The 23,117-nt window shown below is 40.3% G+C and overlaps 1 protein-coding gene across 11 annotated transcripts in view; it reads left to right on the forward strand.

The window, feature by feature from the left end:
- The window catches only part of CDKAL1 (CDKAL1 threonylcarbamoyladenosine tRNA methylthiotransferase), an 819,912-nt gene that overhangs the window by 599,744 nt on the left and 197,051 nt on the right, over window positions 1-23,117 (forward strand). For all 11 annotated transcript variants that reach the window (XR_013830328.1, XR_013830329.1, XR_013830330.1 and 8 more), the window contains 2 exons: window positions 15,403-15,486; window positions 18,472-18,636. Coding sequence is in view for 8 of the 11 variants with exons in the window: in XM_079935371.1 (XP_079791497.1) it covers window positions 15,403-15,486; window positions 18,472-18,636 (249 nt within the window). In the remaining 3 variants the exon portion in view is untranslated. The remainder of the gene's footprint in view (window positions 1-15,402; window positions 15,487-18,471; window positions 18,637-23,117) is intronic.

Genomic DNA, 23,117 nt, shown 5'->3' on the forward strand with positions numbered 1-23,117 from the left:
GCAGAGAGATGGTGCGGCATTGTAGACTGCAGAGAACACTTGGGCTAGGAAGCTTGGCGCCTGGGAGCTGTATCTAACTCGCTGTTAACCTTGAGCAAGTTACTTAAATTCTTTGTGTTTCTTGGTCTCTGAGTGAGAAACAACAAATGTATACCTGAAAATGAAAAATAGGGAACTGTTATCAACATTCCTCACCAGCGTGGTACATTTGTTACAAGTTATAAGGGAGATACGTGGCAAGTCTCTGGATCTGCCTCTCAATTTTGCTATGAACATAAAACTGCTCTAAAAAAATAGTCTCTAATAAAAATAAATAAATAAGGAACTATGTGAAGTAAGATTATTACAGCTGCTATTTGTTATGAAGGTGGTAACAGAAAAATGCGTTTCTTCTACGTCCCTTGGAATAAATTCGAGAAGTAAATCCTTTGAGAATAACCTCACTGATGACTTAATTCCAGTTTACAAAAATATAAAAAACAGATAAAAAAAGATATTAAAAAAAGATATAAAAAACAGTGTGGAACAAAATAATTTAAAATATGGTTACAGTCTACTGAAGGAAATATCCATGTCTTATTATAAACACATTTATAGTCTAGGTTCATAATTTAAATATTCAGGTCTCTTTTTTTTTTTTACATACACAGTTATTGAAACATAAAAGCAAAATTTTTAAATTTTTTAACTTTTAAAAATTTAAAAATTTTTAAAAAGTATCAGTGCATGACAATCTAATTGCAAAAATATAACTATGTACTTGTTAAAAGAGCTGGTTCTGGGCTTCCCTGGTGGCGCAGTGGTTGAGAGTCCGCCTGCCAATACAGGGGACACGGGTTCGTGCCCCGATCCGGGAAGATCCCACATGCCGCAGAGCGGCTGGGCCCGTGAGCCATGGCCGCTGAGCCTGCGCGTCCAGAGCCTGTCCTCCGCAACGGGAGAGGCCACGGCAGTGAGAGGCCCGCGTACCGCAAAAAAAAAAAAAAAAAAAAAAAAAAAAAAAAGAGCTGGTTCCTTCATTCATTCAACATTTATTGAGCACCTGCAGTGAACCAAGCATGGTGTTGCCACTAGAGATATAGCTGCAAATAAAAGAAACAAAATCTCTGATCTCATAAAATGTAGAATCTTGTGAACTTGCATCTAGGTTATTTATTTCCCTTAAAAAATTTTTAAGGTATCAGCTTGCTCAAGGTAAGTAGGATATTTTGCCCTGCTGTAGTGCTATATGTATGTACTGTTCTTAAACTTCCCACTGTCCTATGTACTGTTGCGTAACAGAGAATTGTTTATTATTATGATTCTGATATGTTAATGAAGAAGTCCTCATTTGCAAATAACTGTTTAATATGTAATTAACATCTGGCAGTTCTCTTAAAAATAAAGACAGTTCAAATGCATAGTCACTGGCCTGCTATATTAAATATGCAATTGCAAGACATTAAGTAAGGCATATCCTATTTATCACTTTTAATGAATCTTTCACCCTAGTCCCACTGTAAGCCCTTGATGGTATTCCTGTTATCCCACCCATATGCTTCTAAAGGCATTAACTGTTCATGGGTCTGTGCATGCCCCAATATAAAATCAAAATCTCTAGTGTATTTTTGATCACATATAAGCAAGCTTAAAAAAAAAAAAAATTATCATTACCATATCCTCATTAAGATGATGGGCCCCTGACCATATCCTGATGTTTGCTTAGCAATCTGAAATTCATGTATGCAAAAGGAATTTTTCTTATCCTTTTGAAAGAAGAATGATAAATATTTATATAGGCTTAACTCTTTCAGGCAGACACAGGATCATGTTTTAGAAGTGACAAGAAGCTGTTCAGGTTGGGGGGGGGTTGTTTTTTTTTTAAGCATAATTCATCTTTCCAATAGCTACTGAAAAAATGAATTGTGGGTTTATCAATATTGGACAATTATCCTCCTTTCTTCCCATTAAATATGCTTTGTCTTCCCTCTCTGAAATCCTTTTGGGTCATGGCTTTGAAAAGGGAGCACAAGAGTTATCTCTGCTTTTTGGGCAGGATTCCTCAAGAGAGACGACAGCAGGCCTAGCAAGACAGCTGACCTGGGCTCCGTAAGGTCCAGGCCCTGCAGCCTTCTGCTTTGTTAACCTGTTTAGCAACAGTCTATGTACATTAAATAATCCTGCCTCCATATGGTGTTGCTTTCTAAAACCTATGCCTATTCTGAAGCAGTAATTGGATAGAGCCCCAAGATAGTTTTCTTAGATTTTTCTCTTGACTCCTTCAATCAAGATATCCAGCAGTAATGTTGAACTCATGAATGTGTTTCAGCTCACAGAGCTACCTTCTATAGTAAATGAAATGCATGAAATTTGGGAATATACTCCTGGCGGTAACAGGAGTACTATCAGCTGTAATGCCAACAGTAATCCAACTTTTCCAGCACATATACTGACTTCCAAAAGCTAGGTCATTAATCTGAGGACAACTCAAGATTCAAGCCAGGTAATTATTTTAATTGTTTCTTCCAGACAGGTAAACCGAATCCCCAAAATGTTACTCCCATTCATTCTTCCACAAAGCCTTGCCTTTGGCAAATGTTGTTAATCCCAGGCTATGTGTCAGCTCTGGAAGTGAAAGGAAGGAATACTGGTGATGAGACTAGTGCCAAGCTGTGCAGCAAGGGCCGGCCCCTGGCTGTGTCCATGGGACACTACTGCTGCTGCCACCACAACCACTGCCAGCAGACACTCCCTTCCCATCGTGTACTCTTAGCCTTCACTGCAGGACAGACACCTTGCTGGCCCTGCCTCCTCCATGGATATGTGGACCAGAAGTGGCCTTTCAGGTTACTGGTTTCAACCCCCTTCCCCCTTTTTTAAGATGAGGAAACTGAGGCCCCAAAGTGAAATGATTTGTTTGGAGTCAAACAGCTAGTTAGTGGCTGTTGTCAGTTTGATGACTGTGTGTCTCGGCGTGTTCCTCCTTGGGTTAGTCCTGTATGGGACTCTCTGCACTTCCTGGACTTGGGTGACTGTTTCCTTTCCCACGTTAGGGAAGTTTTCAGCTATTATCTCAGGCCCTTTCTCTCTCCCTTCTCCTTCTGGGACCCCTATAATGTGAATGTTGGTACATTTGATGTTGTCCCAGAGGTCTCTTAAACTGTCCTCATTTCTTTCCGTTCTTTTTTCTTTATTCTGTTCCACAGCAGTGATTTCCACTGTTCTGCCTTCCAGCTCACTGATCTATTTTTCTGCCTCATTTATTCTGCTGTTGATTCCTTCCTAGTGTATTTTTCATTTCAGTTATTGTATTCTTCAGCTCTGTTTGGTTGTTCTTTGTATTTTCTAACTCTTTGTTAAAAACTTCTTGTAATTTCTCACTCTGTGCATCCGTTCTTTTCCTGAGTTCTTGGATCATCTTTACAATCATTACTCTGAACTCTTTCTTGGGTGGATTGCCTATCTCCACTTCATTAAGTTGTTCTTCTGGGGTTTTATCTTGTTCCTTCGTCTGGAGAATGAAAGGCTTCTTGACTCCCTGGTTAGTACTTTTCAAGCTCTTCTCTTCTTGGCCAGGGTTCTGTCTTAAAAGAGAAGGAAATTGTACCAATGTACCCAGATACCTTTGTAAGATGTCAGACCAGTAGACTCGGACTGTGGTGATTACCAGAGATCTAGTTACTGACTGGGAATTAAAATACCAAATTGTTGTACTTTAAAAGATAAAGCAGGATAGACTTCATAATAACGTGTTGTGTTGTGTTTGAATACTACTTTTTGGCAAAACTTTAAGGTGGAAATAGGCAAGAAGGTAAAAAACAAAAACAATGTGATCTATTAAACAGGAGAAGTGGGAGAGAGGATTTTTAAAAATTCACTCTTCCTAAAGGGTGGAAGGTGGAAACCAGCTCTTGAATGTTGAGTAGTTCACCAGAGAGAGAAGGGCCTTTTAAGATTTAAGTGACTTCTCAAGTTTTATTTTAACTGTGTGCTGCCGTGTGCAGATTGTGTATAGCACCAAAATGTCTCGCCCCACGTCTGCTGCCTATGATGTGAATGACCTGAATATTCTCAAGGTCTCTCAGTTCCTGCAAGGCAGCGACTTTGCAGCAGTGTGGACAATCCAGGCACACTACATGGGTTCAGCAGGCTTTCCCAGCTACTCGGTGCATTGGCTCAGTTTTTGCTTGAGTCTCTCTAACGATTGCAGAGGTTCCTGTCCACCCCTGTGATCAACAGCTTTTCCTAGGGCAGCTCACAGACATGGCAGTATTTGGGTTTAAGTAGACTCTGTAATATTGTGTTTGGCAGGAGAGACCATTAAAAAACAAAAATCAAAGCAGCCCTCATAACTAGATTCCTTTTTGAAAGGCTACTGATCAAAAAATATAGCTCAGAACTGGAAATTGTTTGGTTTAAATAAATGCATCCTTTTCTGTCTCCTCCCCACTCAATCCTTCCCCCAAAGTGGATTGATATGAAAAAGTACATAGGATTATTTGAAGCTTTCATCTTTCTTAGTGATCACCCTAGAAGAATATTTTTTTATCCTTGGTTTAAGTAGAATCTTTTATTCTTGGTTTAAATTTATACAACTACTACCCACGTGTTCACCTGCAACCTCAATTTCCTTGTGTTGAATTTCATATATTTTCTTGGTTGTCTGTCATCAAGAGGAGATGGGGAGAGAGGATAGGTCTGAAGCAGACTGCTCTCATTTAAATTCCATGATGTATGTATGTATGTGTGTGTGTGTGTGTGTGTGCGCGCGTTCATGCAGACGCGCACATGTGCATGCACACGTACTCAGGGCTAATTACTGGCTGCGATAAATTTGGTCGAATTTCAATTTAGCTTCATTAACTCTGAGACAGGGTAGTAATATCAAAGGGGAAAAACAGAATAAGTGAAGAGAAACAAATAGATCATTTTCTTTAAATAAAGATATTTTAGGGGGAACTGGTATTCATTTTTTAGGTCATCATTGCTATTTCTCAATATTATATACCTATAAACCGCATAGTAGGACTTGGTGTGCTTGAAGAAGCTACATTTTCACAGCAGGAGAGTAAGCAGAATAAAGCATTGAGATGCAGGTGCACAGTAATACAAGTGGGCTCTTTCCCTGCAGCCCCAATGCCTGGCCAAGAAAGCAGAAGCTCTCAAGCCCAGCTCTCAGGGTCTCCCAGAGCTAAGCCAAGAAGCATAGGGGCTGGGGGGGCGGGGAGCAGGAGAGCATAATTGTTATTCAGTCTTCTTTAATGAGATGTATTGCCCACTGCTGAAAGATTGTGGCGGTGTCTTTTGTTATGCTAATTAGGCACCATTAGAGCTTGGCTGTCTTTGATTTCTGCTTAATCCATTCTGCTTCCTCTGCCTCCATCCCGGCTGGCAAATGGTTGAAAGATGGTGGGTGTACTGCGCGTGTTATTTATTGCTCACATCTATGCTGAGTTCTCTGGTAATAGGGTTGGTAACAAAAGATTTATCTTACCGAAGGCGGTACCTATTTTGGACATTCATTTTGGCTTTTTAAAAAATGAAGCTGAGAATGGTCTGTTTCTGCCTTTTAAGTTCAAACACCATTTGCTTTTGCAGCCACACAAAATGGGAAATGACAGATTGGGAAATTTAGGTGGCCTCTTTTGGTCGCTTGGATTGCCCAAAAAACAATAAGCAAGTTGATCATGCCTTAAGCTTTTGGAGAGGCTAGGGTCGACCAGAAGAATGGAAACAAGATTAATTTAAAGGTCAAAAAGAGAACTTTAGCAGTTCAAAATTCCTACCTTTAACAATTTATAGATACGTATGCATTCTCTCCTAAAATTAAAGCATTGCATTTACATGATTAGTGCAAATTTAAGGGTATTTGTGGTGAGTTTAAAACAAATTTTTTAAATGATCAATCTGGTCCTTAAAATAGTGAAAGGGGGGATTTCTGTTAAATATTTTTAAACTACCTAACAATGTTTTAGGGCAGCGCTGTCCAGTGGAAATGAACCATAGATGTTATTTTAAATTTTCTGGTAGCTATGCTAAAAAAAGTAAAAAACAGTTGAAATTAATTTTAATATATATTTTATTTATATATCAAATATATCATCATTTTGTTGACCTACAAGAAATAGGCTGCCATTTGTTTCTCTGATAAAAATGGGTTTATGACGGATCGACAGAGAATTGCAGTTTGGGGTCTATGACCACGGTGAGCCACATGCAAGTCCCCACACAGCAAGGAGAGAACTCTTTTAAAGAGGGGAAAAGGAACTTAGGATGGGTGTAGTAAGCAAAGAGTTCACTGGAGGAACTGAGAGTTCAAAGCACTATTGTGACTTTTCATTGGCTGAGTTGTTTTGGTCTCTCATTAGCAGAGCTCTTGCCAGGAAAGAAGAGAAAGTCTTTCTTCCTCTTGGGCTCCGCAATCCTCATAAAGCACAGGACTTCCCGTTCCGGCCTCCCGACTCTAATTTCATTGAGGTTTCTGTTGATTAATTTTTACAATTTCAACATGCGTGTAATCAATATAAAAGTAATGAGCTAGTTTATACTCTTATTTAAGTTTTTGAAATCTGGTAAGGTCTTTACACTGGTGTGTGTTTCACAGCACATCTCAGTTTGGATTTGCCATGTTTCAGGTGCTCCCCAGCCACTTGTGGCTGGTGGCCACTGTACTGGATGGTGCAGCTTTAGATTAATTCATTAATTTACCACATGCCTAAAAGCAACTGTCAGGATAAAATCCATTTTTAAAGTTGTGGGTCTTCGTTGCTGCGCACAGCTTTCTCTAGTTGCGGCGAGCAGGGGCTACTCTTCATTGCAGTGCACGCACTTCTCGTTGCGGCGGCTTCTCTTGTTGCAGAACATGGGCTCTAGGTGCACGGGCTCAGTAGTTGTGGCTTGCAGGTTCTAGAGCACAGGCTCAGTAGTTGTGGCACACGGGCTTAGTTGCTCTGCGGGATGTGGGATCTTCCCAGGCCAGGGCACAAACCTGTGTCCCCTGCATTGGCAGGTGGATTCTTAACCACTGTGCTATCAGGGAAGCCCTTGAAATGAATGATCTTTTAATTCCACCACCCACACAGCTCTGAATTCATAATTCAAAAAATTCACATTTAGAGCTGAGTACACTAGAACCTGTCCATCTTCTCCTGTAAATTAGTATTTGAAAAGAAGCCTTCTTTCCCCCCAAAGAAAATTAGGTGTCCTGTATGCCACATCCACACCTTTTCTCTCCAAATGTCTGAATCTTTCTTTGAATTCTTCCAAGTCTTGTATTGTTTTGATGAAGTATGTGGTAGTACAGGGGACTGAAGGTGCCTGGTGCTCGGTGCTTTTGGAATGAGGGCTTTGGGCAACTGTGAGGTGAGCTGGCAAGTAATTACTGCACATTACTAGATTACATGAACACTAACTCTCTCTCTCAAGCTCAGCTGCCTGTCTGAGTTTGTAATTTGGATTATTTATTGTGTCATCAGTGAAAATGCTAAAGACACTTTCCAAGAAGGTAGTCTGTTCAATAGTTCTAAGATAAAAGGATGGTCACCTTTGTGCCTATGTGAAACGCTCGTCAAAGAAAATTGGCCCAGACTTGCTGAGTAATGATTGATAGGGACCAATGGGAAAAGATCAGGAAGGTAGAAGCAAATGGAGATAATTGTTCAATCTTAGAATTGAAATTTTAATTAAAAAAAGGGTTCCACATACATATCCTATACTGGCCCCACTTGGTCATCCCATTAACAAGATCTCATGAATAGATATTACTGGCAACATCTGGTTTTAGGGCTTTTAGTAGTTTTAAATGTTGAGCAGTTTCCTATACTGCCTGGGCATTGTAGAGCTTGCCTCGTGTGGGAAAAAATAGAGGTAACATACTTGCGCCAGAGTCTGTGATAAGGAAAGGCAACTTGTTTGAGTTTGTTAAGAGAATGTTCTAGAATACCAAAAATGTACAGGCAGGTAATTAAAACTTGGCTGGTTTTCAAATTGGAAGTTCAGTCAGCGCTCAGGTACAGATCTCTAATGCTGCAAAGGGATCGGGTCAGCATTTGTCATGTAAGCATTTGCTGTCTAGAATGACTTTCAGCAGATCAGTAAAGCACTGTTACTGTACTGTTATTGTTGGCTGTCAACCAGCAGAAGAAAATGGCTTTGTTATTAAGAATGGCATTTGCCTCCAACTGGGAAGAGACTCCCTTGGGTTGCCTTTCTCTTACTGGGGTGGGCTCATGGCTAGAAGAAAACCAGCCAACAATTGAAGACAAAAGCACAAGGGCCATCGTTAGAAGAAATGTCATAGTCTTGATTTGATTTAACAGAACCACCTTGGGTCTGGTCTTTGTAACTTTCATCATTGCTTTGGGAGGAAGGACTTTCAAAAAGCCAAATTGTTTTTCAGTTTTGCTTTGGTGTTTAGGTTATTTCTGAAATGTGAATAAGGAATAATAAAGCCACTAAGATACTCATGGCAATTACTAGATAAACATAAATTAAACACTTCAGAGGTATGGATATTCTACCTCAAAGGAACATTCCTTCCCTTTTGAACACGTTTAATTCTAATAATAATTACAGCTAAAGAATGTGTGTTTCTTCACACAGAGGATAGTGTTTTTTTAAAAATCTAATAGAATGTATGTTCTGTCATTGTTTAAGAGTCGGATCCAAGTTCAGCCCCTTTCACAATGAACTGTCCCACATCTTCTCTCAGGAATCCCTAAGTAGACCAGTAAACTGATGGCAAGCATTTTGAATATGATGGACTCAGAGGCTCATTACTTGTTTTCTATGCTGTCATCATTTTTGACACACATTCCTGTGTCATGGCCCTATTTCATTATAGAATGGCGTTGTGGAGTAAGGATGATATTAAATTTTAATGTTATTGCTATTATTACTGTTGACTATTTTTAGCGTAAGGATGCCTGCTTCTTTAATTCCAGCTTCTGCAGGGCCCGAAAACAGAAGTGTGCATAAACAGTCAGGAAAATTACTGTATACCGTGGAGACCCAGCCTCGCATGTTCTGCCTGTTGTGAATGATGAATCAAAATGGAAAGGTTATCATTTTCATTAGCTAGGAAAGAACAAGACCATACTTTTCTCCAAGTGTAATTACAGTGGTTCACTGGCAACATTACACTGCAGTAATTAGTCTAAAGGTGTATGTGAGGGCAGGCTTTTGCACAGACACTAGAAATATTATTTCAGAGTTTAAGGTCACAGCCTTGTGTTTAACATGTTCCAGGCAGCTTAGGGAAAAAAAAAAAAAAAAAACTAATTTGACTGGAGGTAAAGAAAGACATTTGACATTTCCCAGAGTCATGCATTCAGAAACCAGTCAGGGAGAAAAATTGTATTTTATTATCTACAATAAAAAAAAAAAAAAAAAAAAACTTAGCTGCAAAAGTAGCATGTAAGAATATTGTATAGGATAAACATAGATAAAATTTAAGTTTATTAGGAATGTACTATAAATAATTATGAGAACTTTTGATACGTGTGTTTTAATCTGCATTTTTCCACCTAAGGCAATTGGACAGAAAAATTAATTGCTAGAACTTTTCAGGGGAAGCAAAATAATTCCTCTACCTTCTTATAACTGTTTTCAAGAAATAAATATTTCTCTTACACAGGTCTTCTAATATATATCTGTCCTTTGTGAACGTTTTTTGGATACTCTGAGTGGTTATATTGAATTAATTAAAATCTCTCTAACCTAACCCTTCAGAGTAAAGTGAATTGCAGTTATTTTCTAAAGCCACACCTCAGGCTTTCTGTTTAAGTAAAACAAAAGTGAGAAGAAGGGGGGAAAAAAAAACTAGTTAAAAGTAAGATTTACATAAAGTTTATACTTTAAAGCCATATATGGGTTTAAAAGAAACTCTTTGCTTCTTCTAGTTCAAGGAATACTTCTACAAGTAACATTTCTTACTGGGTTAAAGGTAAAAGCCCAAGTACTCTTAATGTCTTTGTTAAATTTCAGTATTATCTGCCTGTCTTGAAGCAATTCTTTTTAGTTTCTCTCTTTAAATCCTTAAATAGCCATACAGAATATTGTTTGTTTTAGGACAAATGGAGAAATAGAATGTGCTTGAATGAACATTCATTCAGCAACCAAATTCTGTTGGAAACCACTGCTTTTGAATGCAAGTGTGTGTTTTCTGTGTGTTATCTGGCCATATGGTTAGAACTGATGTTTCTCACCACTTCAGGCACTCGGGAAATTCGAAGCATAGATGTGACACAAATAACACAGCCAGCTGATTATGTAATGTACTGTCAAATCTACCCCCAAATTGAATTTTAAAAAAACATTGCTTTTTGTTTGTCACAGATGTTTCTCTGCTCAAGGAAAAGCCATGCACTGCAGAATCAAAGCCATGATGTTGTACGTTTTCTGCAGCTAGCAATTACATAGGAGACATCAAGTAGCAGGAATGCTTCCAAGGCTTCTTTCTGCCACTGAGCAAATCACCACATCTTGCTGGACCTCAGTTTCCTCTCTGTGAAATCAGAGATTTCTAAGCCCCCTTCATGCTCTTACCTTCTTTGTCTATTTAGGGGAATAGGGTCTTTCTTTTCTCCCTCTGTGGTTTGAAAAAAAAAGAAGAAAAAAGCATAAGAGCTTTTCTCATATCTTTTCAACAAAGCCTAGAAAGTTCTACTACACTCCTTTCATAGTGGGGGCTGTAGTTCCCATCACCTCTGTGAGATCAGCGGTAATGCAGGAACCTGTGGACTTTTTCTGTACCTTCTCTTCCTTCAGTGACCCAATCTGTGAAATGGAGGGAAGGTTTTTACAAGACTATTTCTATAGTTCATTTTTCATAAAATGTATTTATGAAGTCAGGTTAAAATGTACTAAGTGAAGTTCTGCACGTCCTTGGAAAAGCCACTGTCTTCACTGACATCTGATGAATAAATTACAAAGTACATCTAGGTTGTTACAGTAGGTGCCAGGACTGACAGCCACTTTGAAAAGTCCTGACAAATGTCCTGAAAGTCAAACTTTGTAAATGGAAACTGAGTTTCCCATAAAAGTGCAAGGGTTTTTGTATTCCCAGCCCTAGTTCTTTTTTTTTTTTTTTTTAATAAATTTATTTATTTATTTTTGGCTGTGTTGGGTCTTTGTTGCTGCTCACGGCTTTCTCTAGTTGTGGCGAGCAGGGGCTACTTTCGTTGTGGTGTGCGAGCTTCTCATTGCGGTGGCTTCTCTTGCTGCAGAACACGGGCTCTAGGCACACGGGCTCAGTAGTTGCGGCGCACGGGCTTAGGTGCTCTGCGGCATGTGGGATCTTCCTGGATCAGGGATTGAACCCGTGTCCCCTGCATTGGCAGGCGGATTCTTAACCACTGCACCACCAGGGAAGTCCCCCAGCCCTAGTTCTTAAACTCTAAAATGCACTAGAAATCAAAGAAGCATTTTATTTAATCAGCTATAAATTATATACCTGTAAAGAAAATCAGAAGGAAAAGAGGTTATTTTAAAAAGCGGTTTGTTGGGAAGATTTTGACAGGATTCTTCAGGTTCAGGTCACTAAATAGCTTTATGAAAAACGTTGTAAATGTTTCTTTGGTGGGTATCAAGATCATGTTGTTACTTTAAGTGCAGCAAGAAAGTACCTGTAATTTGCAGAGGGCTCTAAGCATACATTTACTGTGAAAAAAGAGACAGCCTGGATTTAGAGTACCTGTTTCCTTCATCTGAAACCTTGTGAGCAGACCAAATCTACCATGAATGACGACTGAGAATTTTGGAACTGAAAGGTCCTCTAAAAATCAGAATCTACTTCCTCTTCAGCCCTGCTCACGTCTCCCCAGCTCCACGTCACTTCTTCCAAACTCTCATTTTTTTTATGAGGAAAGCAAAGTCCCAAAATGTAGCCAAATCTCTTTTACCTTAAAAATAATCTACCCAGACCCATGTCCTCTCACCCTACTGTCCAGTTTGAATATGTGGCATTTGATGGTGTTGAATAAACCTTCTTCCTCTTCCTCTCCCCTGGGCTCTGCTAGAACTGTGCATTCCTGCTTCTGACCATTCCTTCTCCCTCCAAATAACTTCCCCCTTTCTTCCTGTGCTTGAATGTTCCAGTTATCTTAAAATCACCCTCCAGACCGACCGACCATTCTTTGGGTTTACAGTTCCACTTGCATCTTAATCATCCCTGCTGAACAGCCATATTGTGCTACCAGTCACAAAGCTTATGGAAACCATTATTTTCAACCTCCTCTACATTCTCAAAATATGTGTGTGTGTGTGTGTGTGTGTGTATGTATACAAATATATATATTCTATAAACTCAGGAGTTTGTTCATTTTTTTAATTACTCAAGCAATCTTGTTGTTAACTTCCTCTTCAAAGGGCTTGTCTTAAGCCAGTGATGTAACCTTGCATTCCTGCCAGAGGTTCCAGCTGTTAGGGAAGGTTCTGACAGGGATGGTGAGTAGCCCAGGAAGCCGCCTTCTCAGCAGAATGTCAGCAGAGAGTACATGTTGCAGAATCTCAGAGAAGACACAGTGTACACCCATCATTCTCTAAGGCAAACTGGTCCCTCTAGGGCAGTGGTCGCCAGCCTTTTTGGCACCGGGACCAGTTTTGTGGCAGACAGTTTTTCACGGACTGGGGGGCTGTCATGCGAGCAATGGGGAGCAGCAGATGAAGCTTCACTCACTCGGCCCCCGCTCACCTCCTGCTCTGCGACCCTGTCCGTGGCCCAGGGGCTGGGGACCCCTGCTTTAGTGGATTAGCTCTGCCTTTAGCATAATAGAAAGCTGGGTGGCTGTAGTCCTAGTGGCCCAAGGGTACCTGTGGCCCTTTTTCTTCTGAAGCCCTGCTTTTTCCTCTGAGAACAGGACTTCCTTGCTGGATAGGAGAGGCATTCTTAGGTAAATCAGGATGATTATCCTAAATCTTGTTACGTGGTCTTTAACCATACTGGGTTATTGAGTGGGGCTGGGGAGAAAACACTTGGAGAGTAAGGAGGTGACTCATTTAAAAAAACATTTGAGGCTAATAATACGTTTGGCCCGTAAGTTTCCTTATTGTCACCAAGGCAAAGTTGCCTCTTCCAGAGTTCCAGCTGAAACCCACCCCCCATCCCTTAACTTCCTTGTTGTTTTTATTTATTTATTTTTATTTTTGGGGGGGGGCCTCTCACTGCTGTGGCCTCTCCCATTGCGGAGCACAGGCTCCGGACGCGCAGGCTCAGCGGCCATGGCTCACGAGCCCAGCCGCTCCGCGGCATGTGGGATCTTCCCGGACCGGGGCACGAACCCGCGTCCCCTGCATCGGCAGGCGGACTCTCAACCACTGCGCCACCAGGGAAGCCCCCCTTGTTGTTTTTAAGGTTATTTGAAACAGTTGATTCTCTGAAAGGTCATATTTGATCATTCACTTCATTGCAACTTCATTCTTTAAAAAAAGTTGTGCGTAGAGCATTTGTTTTTGTTGGATTTTTTAGGGGTTGGGGATAGACTGCATCAGTTCTTCATCAAAGTCCTATCTTGCTTATGCTCATTTGTGCTCAGCAGCCTCTGGGGAACTTCAAGAGCCTCACCAATGAGACAAAATCCACAGTTGAGGGGACCAAAAGGGTGATTGGAGAGGTGTTTGCCACTATAAATTACTGCCCATAGCAATTCTCCTGAATCCCTTTGGCAAATAATAGTTAAATACTCACATACAAATAGTTCTCTGATGGTTGATCGAAAGCCCTGCCCTCTACTGTATAAACATAGCAAGTCTTTCTAACTCAATATGTATATATTACTGTCATCGTTATTCTCTCCAGATAAAATGGAATAGCCCAAAGACGATTGCTACAACTGTCCACATTAATTCCAACAAGAGGAAAAAAGCGGCATATGTTTTCAGTGGCTCTGCTCTCTCGTATTGTGGTTAATTTCCTGAAAACTTAGTGTTAGATGAAGTGTAATTGCAGATTTCCTTAAGAACCATTGACAGATACTTATCTTAAGTTATAAGCAACTCGCACTGTGAAATGTGTGCAAACATTCTAAGTTTCCTTCCAGAAGAATATACTTCAGTGAAACCCAATATTCATCAGTCTTTTTCAATAAACAGGGCCATTAAAGCTCAAAGTAGAAGCTGGGAGTAGTTCTTTTGTTTCTCCTTGATCTTTAAAAGAGACAATAGTGCGGGAACTTTTCACTGGTTTTCAAGGAGTGAACTAAGTTAAGTGTTTGATAAGTATCCTAGAGACCTTACAACCTTCGGCTAAGGGAGCTACATTTGAATGAGAGAGTGAAAAAGAGCAAATTATGGTGTATTTAGGTATTAGCATTGTATAATGGACAGAAGAGTTTGGTGTTTTTGTTTTTATCTTTTTGTTAGGTGGTCTGTTTAGTGCAGCTGTGTTTATGTTGCCTAAGTGGTAACTGCCTGAACATGGTGACAGGTCCCTACATATGAGAATAGGGATTTCGTTTAAAAAATCTTGCCAATGTGCTTTAACGTAGAGGGTTGTATTTATCAAGTAGCAATGGCAAAAATGATTCCAGGCACAATCATCCAATACAGCTGGTTTGCTAAATCAGACATTTTGACAATGTTGTAAAAAAAAAAAAGTAATGATACTTTAAATGTTGCATTTCACAGTAGAATAAAGTTGGAAATAGTAGACTGTTTTAAAATGGTCACATTGCTTTAACCAACGTTTTGGCTGATTTAACTTCTTGGTTATTAAAAATGCATGCTTAGATCGTAAATATAGATCCTGTAGAGAATTAACAGTCCCCTATTTTTGCTGTCTTTCTCTTAAAAAAATAAAATGAATATGGGGTCATGCCTGCAACAAAAAAGAGACAGTTGCCCGTGACAGAGAAAACGTATATAACAAGTAAATAACTGAATTAATCAGTAATTTCAGAATTGCGTGTAACGTGTGAAATGTTTAGGTATGGGGACTTAATGACTAGTTTTTAAGGCATTTTCTTTAGTGTTGCACCCCTCGTAACTCAAATTAATGTTTATTACCACTTCATATTTTGCCAAAATATTTTCATGAATTTGGATTAGAAGCAGCTTGTTCTGACTTGTTTTGCAACTTTGTTTCAAGAAAAACAAAGTGATATTTAGAAGATTTTTGTGTGTCTTAGAAGCCTCTAATTATCTAACTTACGTTGAAGAAGGAAATAAGATCAAGTTTTGTTTCATAGTTCTGTAAGAAAATAAGATTCCGTTCTACACTAATTTGATATTACTACATAGATAATAATGTCTTTCTGAACATTTGAATCAGTGACTCTTGCATTGGCTGTTAAGTAGCTGGCAATCTGGAGTCTACTTTAAATTCAAGGAGACACGACTTACGGCCCATAACTATTTGGGTTGGCATTTCTTTTGGATGCTCAGGTGTTTGCCCTGATCTCTCCTGTTTTTCTCCCCTTCTCTCCACAGATTGGTGAGAGACAAAAAGTGTTAGTCACAGAAGAATCTTTTGATTCCAAGTTTTATGTTGCACACAATCGATTCTATGAGCAGGTAAGAGATACTCCCACGTTCTTAGAGTTTCTCCAAAATGAGAAAGACTTCTAAAAGTAAATCAATTTAAGCGAAAGAGACTTAAAGCGGGGGGGGGGGGAGGGAGGTGTAGAATCTTGTCGCGGGAAGGCTATTTTGTAGCATCAAGCCAACCAGGCTGACATGGGGCTTATCTCTGTGGCTTCATCTCCAGAACATTCTATACGAAGGAATAAGTGTGTTTTAGTCCCCATTCATCTTTGACAGGACCCGCCTCTAGCTTTGCGGAGTTTGGAACAGGCAATTCTCACTGCCAAAATCCCCACAGCCTGGCAACGTGGAGGGGAAAGTTCTGTCCAGAAGACAGGAAGGATGTCTGTGCCGGCGACATCAGCCTGGAAGGGCAGGGATTTCCTGTCCCTGTCACAGCACTCACACAGGCTTCTGATTGGTTGGTCTGTTGGTTGGCTTTCTTAGTTTTGTTTAGTTTCAGGTGTTTTGTTTTTTTGGGTTTTTTTTTTTTTTTTTAACTTCCACATTGATAAAAAACGCTGGGGGCAAAGGGAAAGGAGTCTGTTCGTTGGACTCAACTCAAGTTGGGTGAACAACTCTGGAGACCAGCATAAGGATCAAACCAACTTCACTCTGAGAGTTTTCTTCGAGGCCAACCTGAAAGGCTTCCCACTCCCTGCCCGTTAAAGTCGCGTGCTTTGCCCCACCAGCAACCAGACTTCTGTTTTAGCATTTGGGATTCCATTACCCCAGGTGGTAAAGCAATTCAAAAGCGATTGAAGAAAACAGTGCCTCCTTCGGGGGCCATGGACCCTGGGAAGGGCCAAGGAGGAGGTGTAACATGCCCCTCCTGGTGAGAGACCCTCATAAGGGCACAGGGATTTCATGGGTCATCCCTGGATCGTGTTCGCTTTTCTTAATATCAAGTGAGTTTTCCTACTTTTCTTTTTTTTTTTTCCTACTCTCATCAAATGACAAGTGAAATTTTTTTCTGTGGGTCACGGCTTGGGAAGGCTCTTCAGGCCAGCCTGGGCAAGTCACGTAAAGGATGGGCGAGGGAAGCCGACTGCCCATGTTAGAAAGCAGGGAAGCCGGAGCCGGAAGGGCCTCCAGCATGGGGCACAGACTGGGCACTGGGTCCTCAGGGAAAGTGGGGGAGCTTTTCATGGCCCAGACCGAATGTGCCCCGTTCAGTCCCCAGTAGAGACTACAGCTGAGGATGGATTCCGAACACTCCATGTCTGAGCTGAGTCTGTCTCTTCCCCGTTCTCCACCTCAGTAATTGACTCCAGAGAGCCATTTTCCTGTTCAGGCCAAACTTCTGCTCAGCCCTCGGGAGGAGCTTGATTGTATCTTGGTTGCCTCTTTCCTCTCCTTTCTCTTGCCATCTGGGTTTTCGCCTCAGCAGGGAACTTTTTTCCCCTTCATTTTAAAGGCGATGGCATGTCTCATTAGCTGTTTCCTCCAATTTAAAGCAGTCGAGCTTTTTCCAATTATTAAAACCGGAGGGAAAAAAACACTGAGCCCTTCATTCAGATCAAGACAGCAGATCAAGGAGAGTTATTTTCCCCGAGAATAGTACCAGATCTCCCAGGGATAGTTTGCTCTAGAGATTTTCTTGTTTTATAAAAACTGATTTAAAGGGGCTTTCATATCCTGATACTAAAGCTTTTTTAGTCCATTTGCTTGCCGCGAGTAATCCACCACCCAGGTGACCTTTCTTCCTATACTTTGATGAAGCAGTGTACTCAGTGGTCATAAAAAAATCAGACTCAGAAAGACCAAGATCCGTTTCTGCCTCTCGGAGAAACTGGCTGTGGAACTTCTGGCTCTCATCTGATTTTTCTTTCTTTTTTTTTTTTTTTGGTCTCTAAAACCAAGCATATCAAAGATTTCATAGGAATTATTTTTCTAAAAAAAGATGACTTCCAGAAGATTGTATCTAGATATCAAAGTATTGCTGGATTAGAATTAGTCTGTTTATTTTGGATTATGACTTGAAAAGATTGGCAAGGAGCTCCAGTACTGAAATAGAAGTGTGAGGGAGACATAATACATACAAACTACCTGTAAGTCCAAGAGGAGGGGAAACATTTGCTCGAGGTAAACAAGTACCTCCGTCAGTAATCGCTCGTGGAAAGGGACCATCTGACAGTTTCCTGTGAGCCAGCCCAAGTACCCTTCAGAGGAGCTGGTTCTACGTGGAGGCAGAACTAACAAGTACATGCTTTTCATAACAGAACGAAAGAAGTGAATGGCAGCCATCAGTTAAAGGAGTCATTTAGCTCCAAACACCAAGGTTTGGGATATTGAAAAGGTGGCTTTGAAATATTCTTCCTCTTCCCCCAAAACACACACACACACACACATGTGCACTTGCACACACACACACATATGCACCCAGACATGCGGGCCTTTATTTGAAGTGGCTGCTCAAATCCTGACTCTGACAGCAAACTTGGAAGGTATTAAAAGTATAAAGCTTTCATCAGTGTTGTCCCAGTTTTCTTCATTGCCTGGGACAGCCAAGAGTCGGATATCAAAGGCCTGTCCAAGAGTGACTGGCGGATGCCTCGGGCGGTTCCAGGCCTGCCTTCCACGTGCCCTCGGACCACAGGCATCCCACAAGGAGAAAGCGCTGTCTATAACCCCTTACCCCTCCCAGAAATGCCTTCCCTTCCTGCTAGATCCCCAGGTCCTTGAGCATCTGGAAGATAGAGCCCACTTAGGATGGGATCCCCAAAGAGAAAAAGGACATTAAGGGACAAGTGAGGAACTCTGAATAAAGTATGGACTTTAGTTAATAGTAATACACCAACATTGGCTCATTAATTGTGACACATGTATCATACCAACATAAGACGTTAATAAGAGGGGCACTGCGTCTGGGGTATACCAACTCTCTGTGCTATCTTAATAATTCTGTAAGTCTAAAGCTGTTCTAAGATAAAATTTTAGTTTTAAAAATTAAGCCTTCTCTCATTTTTTTTTAAGGTTTTAGTGCCAAAGAACCCCACATTCATGGGGAAAATGGTCGAAGTGAACGTTTATGAATCAGGAAAACATTTTATGAAAGGGCAGCCGGTTTCAGATGCCAAAGTATACGCGCCATCCATCAGCAAACCATTAGCAAAAGGAGAAGTCTCAGGTTTAACAGAGGTGAGTAGAAGATGCTTTTCCTCTCTACCCTGCTAGTAAAACAGCCGCTCTGGAAGCACAGTGATTTCCCACCATGTTTCTGTTATCATTTATAGTTCCCTTTTTAGGTATGCATGAGGCTTTAATCCTTTCTGACAGATTGAAATCTGAATTAGAAAGATGCATTTATGCTGATGCCTATAGCTTTGCTTCTCTGCCTGTGAAGGGAATAAGCTGTTTCTGCTTCTAGGCTAGAAACAGAGGGCAAAAGCCATTATTTTCAGGTGAAAGATTTAACACGGAAGATGATCTGATCCAGTATGTTTCTGTGTCAGTAGATCCTCAGTGGAAGGGGGTAAGGAAAGGATAATTTTTGTGCTTTGCAAAGCTGTTTGTAATATAGTAAAAACCTACATACAGTTAAACAGGCATTAAACCATGTCAGTATATGTGGTTATGGTGCCTTTCTCTAGGGTGTTAGCTGAATATCTGCTTGAGTAATGTGGAGTGAAAATTAAACATTTTTTTCTTTCTATAAAAAAGTAACCTGACCCCTATTTTATACCTTGGTAAATACGGCTGTTTGCCAAGCTCTCTCTTACATTTCATTGAGCTACAGCTGTAAAAGCTGATGGAGTGTGAAATGAAAATGTGTGTCACATTTCTAAGCATCATTTGATGTCCTTCCTTCAGCACAATTGTGAAGTGCTCCCCCAAAAAGTATATAGCGATGACTTAACATTCAGAACAATGATGAGTGATATTTATCTGGCTATATAATTCTAAAATTGTTTTAATATATGTATTATCTTTTCACTCAAAAGAAATGTCAAGGGCATGTTAATTAAGCTTTAGGAATCATGACAAAGAAGTTCATATTATCTGTATTCTCGCTTATTGTGGTGGTGGACTCTGGAATCCAAACGTGAGCGACACCTCTCATGAGCTTGACGAGGACGTGTGAAGAATCCGTGTGTATAGCCATCTGACTGATTATGGAATGACGTAGGCCAGCCTTTGTCAAAGCCCTGCCAAGTGTGTCATCCTGTTCAACCAGGAGTGAACTCTCACACTTGATAAGCATAACCATTAATGTTTGCTGTTGTTTAGAAAAAAATCATACATCATACGTGGGGCTTTGGATGGATGGCCCGGAAGGAACAGTGAAATCCAGCATTTAAATTATATTGCTAGAGATTTGGCTTTTGACATGTTAACTACGACTTCAGAAATTTTTAAAGGAAGTGGCTTTTAAAATTTTTTTTATGTTTTTCCTCACAGTGTGTTTTACAAGGTTGATTTTAAATCGCCACAGTGAAAAGGATTTTATGACAAATGGCAGTGGTGGGCAAATTATTATTTCAAGACCCTGCCTGCTTTAATTCCTTCATGCAAGCCTATTGAAAAGGGTGGTATTTTTTTTTAACATCTTTATTGGAGTATAATTGCTTTACATTGGTGTGTTAGTTGCTGCTGTATAACAAAGTGAATCAGCTATACGTATACATATATCCGAATATCCCCTCCCTCTTGTGTCTCTCTCCCACCCTCCCTATCCCACCCCTCTAGGGGGTCACAAAGCACCGAGCTGATCTCCCTGTGCTATGCAGCTGCTTCCCACTAGCTATCTATTTTACATTTGGTGGTATATATATGTCCATGTCACTCTCTCACTTCGTCCCAGCTTCCCCTTCCCCCTCCCCGTGTCCTCAAGTCCATTCTCCATGTCTGCGTCTTCATTCCTGTCCTGCCCCGAGGTCCTTCAGTACCATCTTTTTTTTAGATCCCATATATATGGGTTAGCATACGGTATTTGATTTTCTCTTTCTGACTCTGTATGACAAACTCTAGGTCCATCCAGAAAAGGGTGGTATTTTAAAACATCACATTAATAATACACAAATAAGGAAAAGCAGTGCCCTTTCACTTGTTCCTTAACTGTAGTGTTGCTTTCTAAAGGGGCAGAGCCCCATTTAAATCCTATGAGCAGCTTTTTCCATTCTCCTCTGCCTCCCTCCAGCCTGGGAAATGGTGTCACCAGTTCTCTCAACAGCCCTCCTCTGAGCCGCGTGACCCAAAAGCCCTATAGGTGAGATGAGGATAAAGGTCATTTGACTGCTGGCCCTTCTGGGCCTCTAAGAATTATAGTTTGATTGCATGCCTTAGGCCAAAGGGTTAGGAATATTGATTTGGGCATTTACATTAAGGGAAACGTCAGGCAAGTCCTTTATCACCATTTAAGACTTCATGTAAATTAATGAACATAGCTTTACGCTTCATTATTTGCCCGCTTTTAAAGATATGCCTAACTTGGGGTCAAAAATCCTTCCTTAATGAATTTGTCCTGGTGTTACAACTGTTTTTGCTAATGATATGAACAAAAATAAATTAAGCAGCAGGAGAACAGCTTCCATTTTTATAGGATTTAGAAGTAAATGATAGAGGTTGTAATCCTGTCTCAGGCATTTTGAGTCTTTGAGTACTGATAAAGGTGCCGGAACTCTTCAGTGGAAACAGTGAGCCTCACTCTGTGGATGAAGTGTGGCCCTGGAAGCAGTTACACCTGAGTTTGCATCTGGACTTGCCAGTTTACCCTAGGCCTGTGACTCCTCTGAGCTTTAGTCTGTTAAAAGTGACAATAATGTCTGTTTCATAGGGTTGTTGAAAGGAATGTATTCAATAGTGTATGGAAACCACCTAAAACTATTTTGGGGACGTAGTAAATAGTTACTAAGTGGTTATTTTCCCTTTCCCCCAAATCTAGCTTCTCTAGAAAGAGCAGACTCTGCAGATGACCGTGGTACTATCAACTTTGGTCTTGTGATCACGCAGTGCACATTGCATTGGAGTGGGGGTGATCTATTAGGGTAATTTATTCAGTGCCAGAGACACCAATCCCGTCAGAATTTCTATCTTCTTAAATTTTCTAGGCTTTTTCTGAGTTTTTCTAGAGTAATAACCTCCTCATACACACTTTGTAAAGAAACCTAGAAAGGCCAAAGCATCTAAAGCAAAATATTGTGTAAAAAAAAATTATTTTCCATAGTAAGTGTATTTCCTTAATTGAGAATTTTAAGATTATTATTTAAGTATTTATCCCTGTGCTACTTTGGACTTACGTTGTCTCACTTTAGGCACCGTTGACCTCTCTTGATAAAACTGGTGAGAGGTACAACAGACTAGGGGGAGAAGCACAGGCTGGGTAGGAGTTACGAGATCTGGATTATAGGATTCTGGCATTTGCAGTAACAGACCCTTTGACCTTTTGTATATCACTTAGGTTCCCTGGACCTCGGTTGTCTCTAAGACTCTGTGATTGAAATATTTCATTTGAAAAAAATGGATTGACTGCATACCCTGTGGCAGGGCTTTGAATTCTAATTCTGTTCTGTAAATATTAATAAAAATCAGGCCTTGTTATTTTCAAATAATAATAGTTACATAAATGCCCATAACATGGTGGGAAAGGACAGCTATAGTAAAGTCAAAAGGTTACTGTCCTCTCAGAAATTATATTCTAATAAAAACAGCATATAGTAATATCTTTTTATGGTTATTAACTATTCCTCTTTTCAGTTCAGTTAGAGGGATGGAGGAAGAGAGGAAGGGGAGAGTAGGATAGAGAGCCAAAATTAGTCTGGTTATTTTTAGGGAAGGTGGCAGCCAAAATGCCACCTCTAACCTAATAGGGAACATTTTAAAACAAATATCATTGAAGGGTAATTAATTTCAGAGAAAGGTTATGTAATAATTATCCAATGGAAGGCATTGTAGAGTTCAAAGGGGTAAATATAAATCAAAGAAAGGATAGATCATGCCCTCTTCTATGGAAACTGTCAGGCAACTTTGTTCTTAGGAGGAAGAAGAGATGGGAGGAAGCAGGGGACACATAAATTTTCATAGACGTTCCAGGACAGTGATTCTCAAGTGTGGTCCCCAGACTTGCAGCATCCGCAATAAATGGGAACTTGTTAAAATGCAAATTCTTGGGCCCCAGCTCAGACCTGAGCCAGAAATTCTGGGAAAGGAACCCAGTAATCTGTTTTTTAACAAGTTGTCCATGTAATACTGATGCAGGCTGAGGTTTGAGAGCCCCTCTTTCAGGAAAATGATTCTCAACTGGGAAGGAGTGTTTGATATTTGTGAAAACAGTATGTTTAGTGAAAAGGGCCAAAAGAGTAGGAACTTGGGGGAAAAACAGCTTTACGATGTTAATAACATGATATTTTTACCATGTTCTCTCGTGGAACCTAAATCTGTGTTAACATATCCAATTTAATGTGATGATCTTTTTATACAGTTCATGTTTCTTGGAAAATTACTGTGCTGTTCAGGCTTTCTATCTGAAGAAAAACTTTGGGTAAACAGGACCTAGTGTCACCTGTACCAAGATCCATGACTATTTGATAATATGAAAAATCATCTGAGAGCCGTCATCAAAGAGCAGGACCAGAAAGCGGTTTTGCTTTAACTCTGTTCTGGAAAATTTCTATTACAGAAAA

Source organism: Stenella coeruleoalba (genome assembly GCF_951394435.1).
Source record: "Stenella coeruleoalba genome assembly, chromosome: 10".
NCBI lineage: Eukaryota > Metazoa > Chordata > Mammalia > Artiodactyla > Delphinidae > Stenella > Stenella coeruleoalba.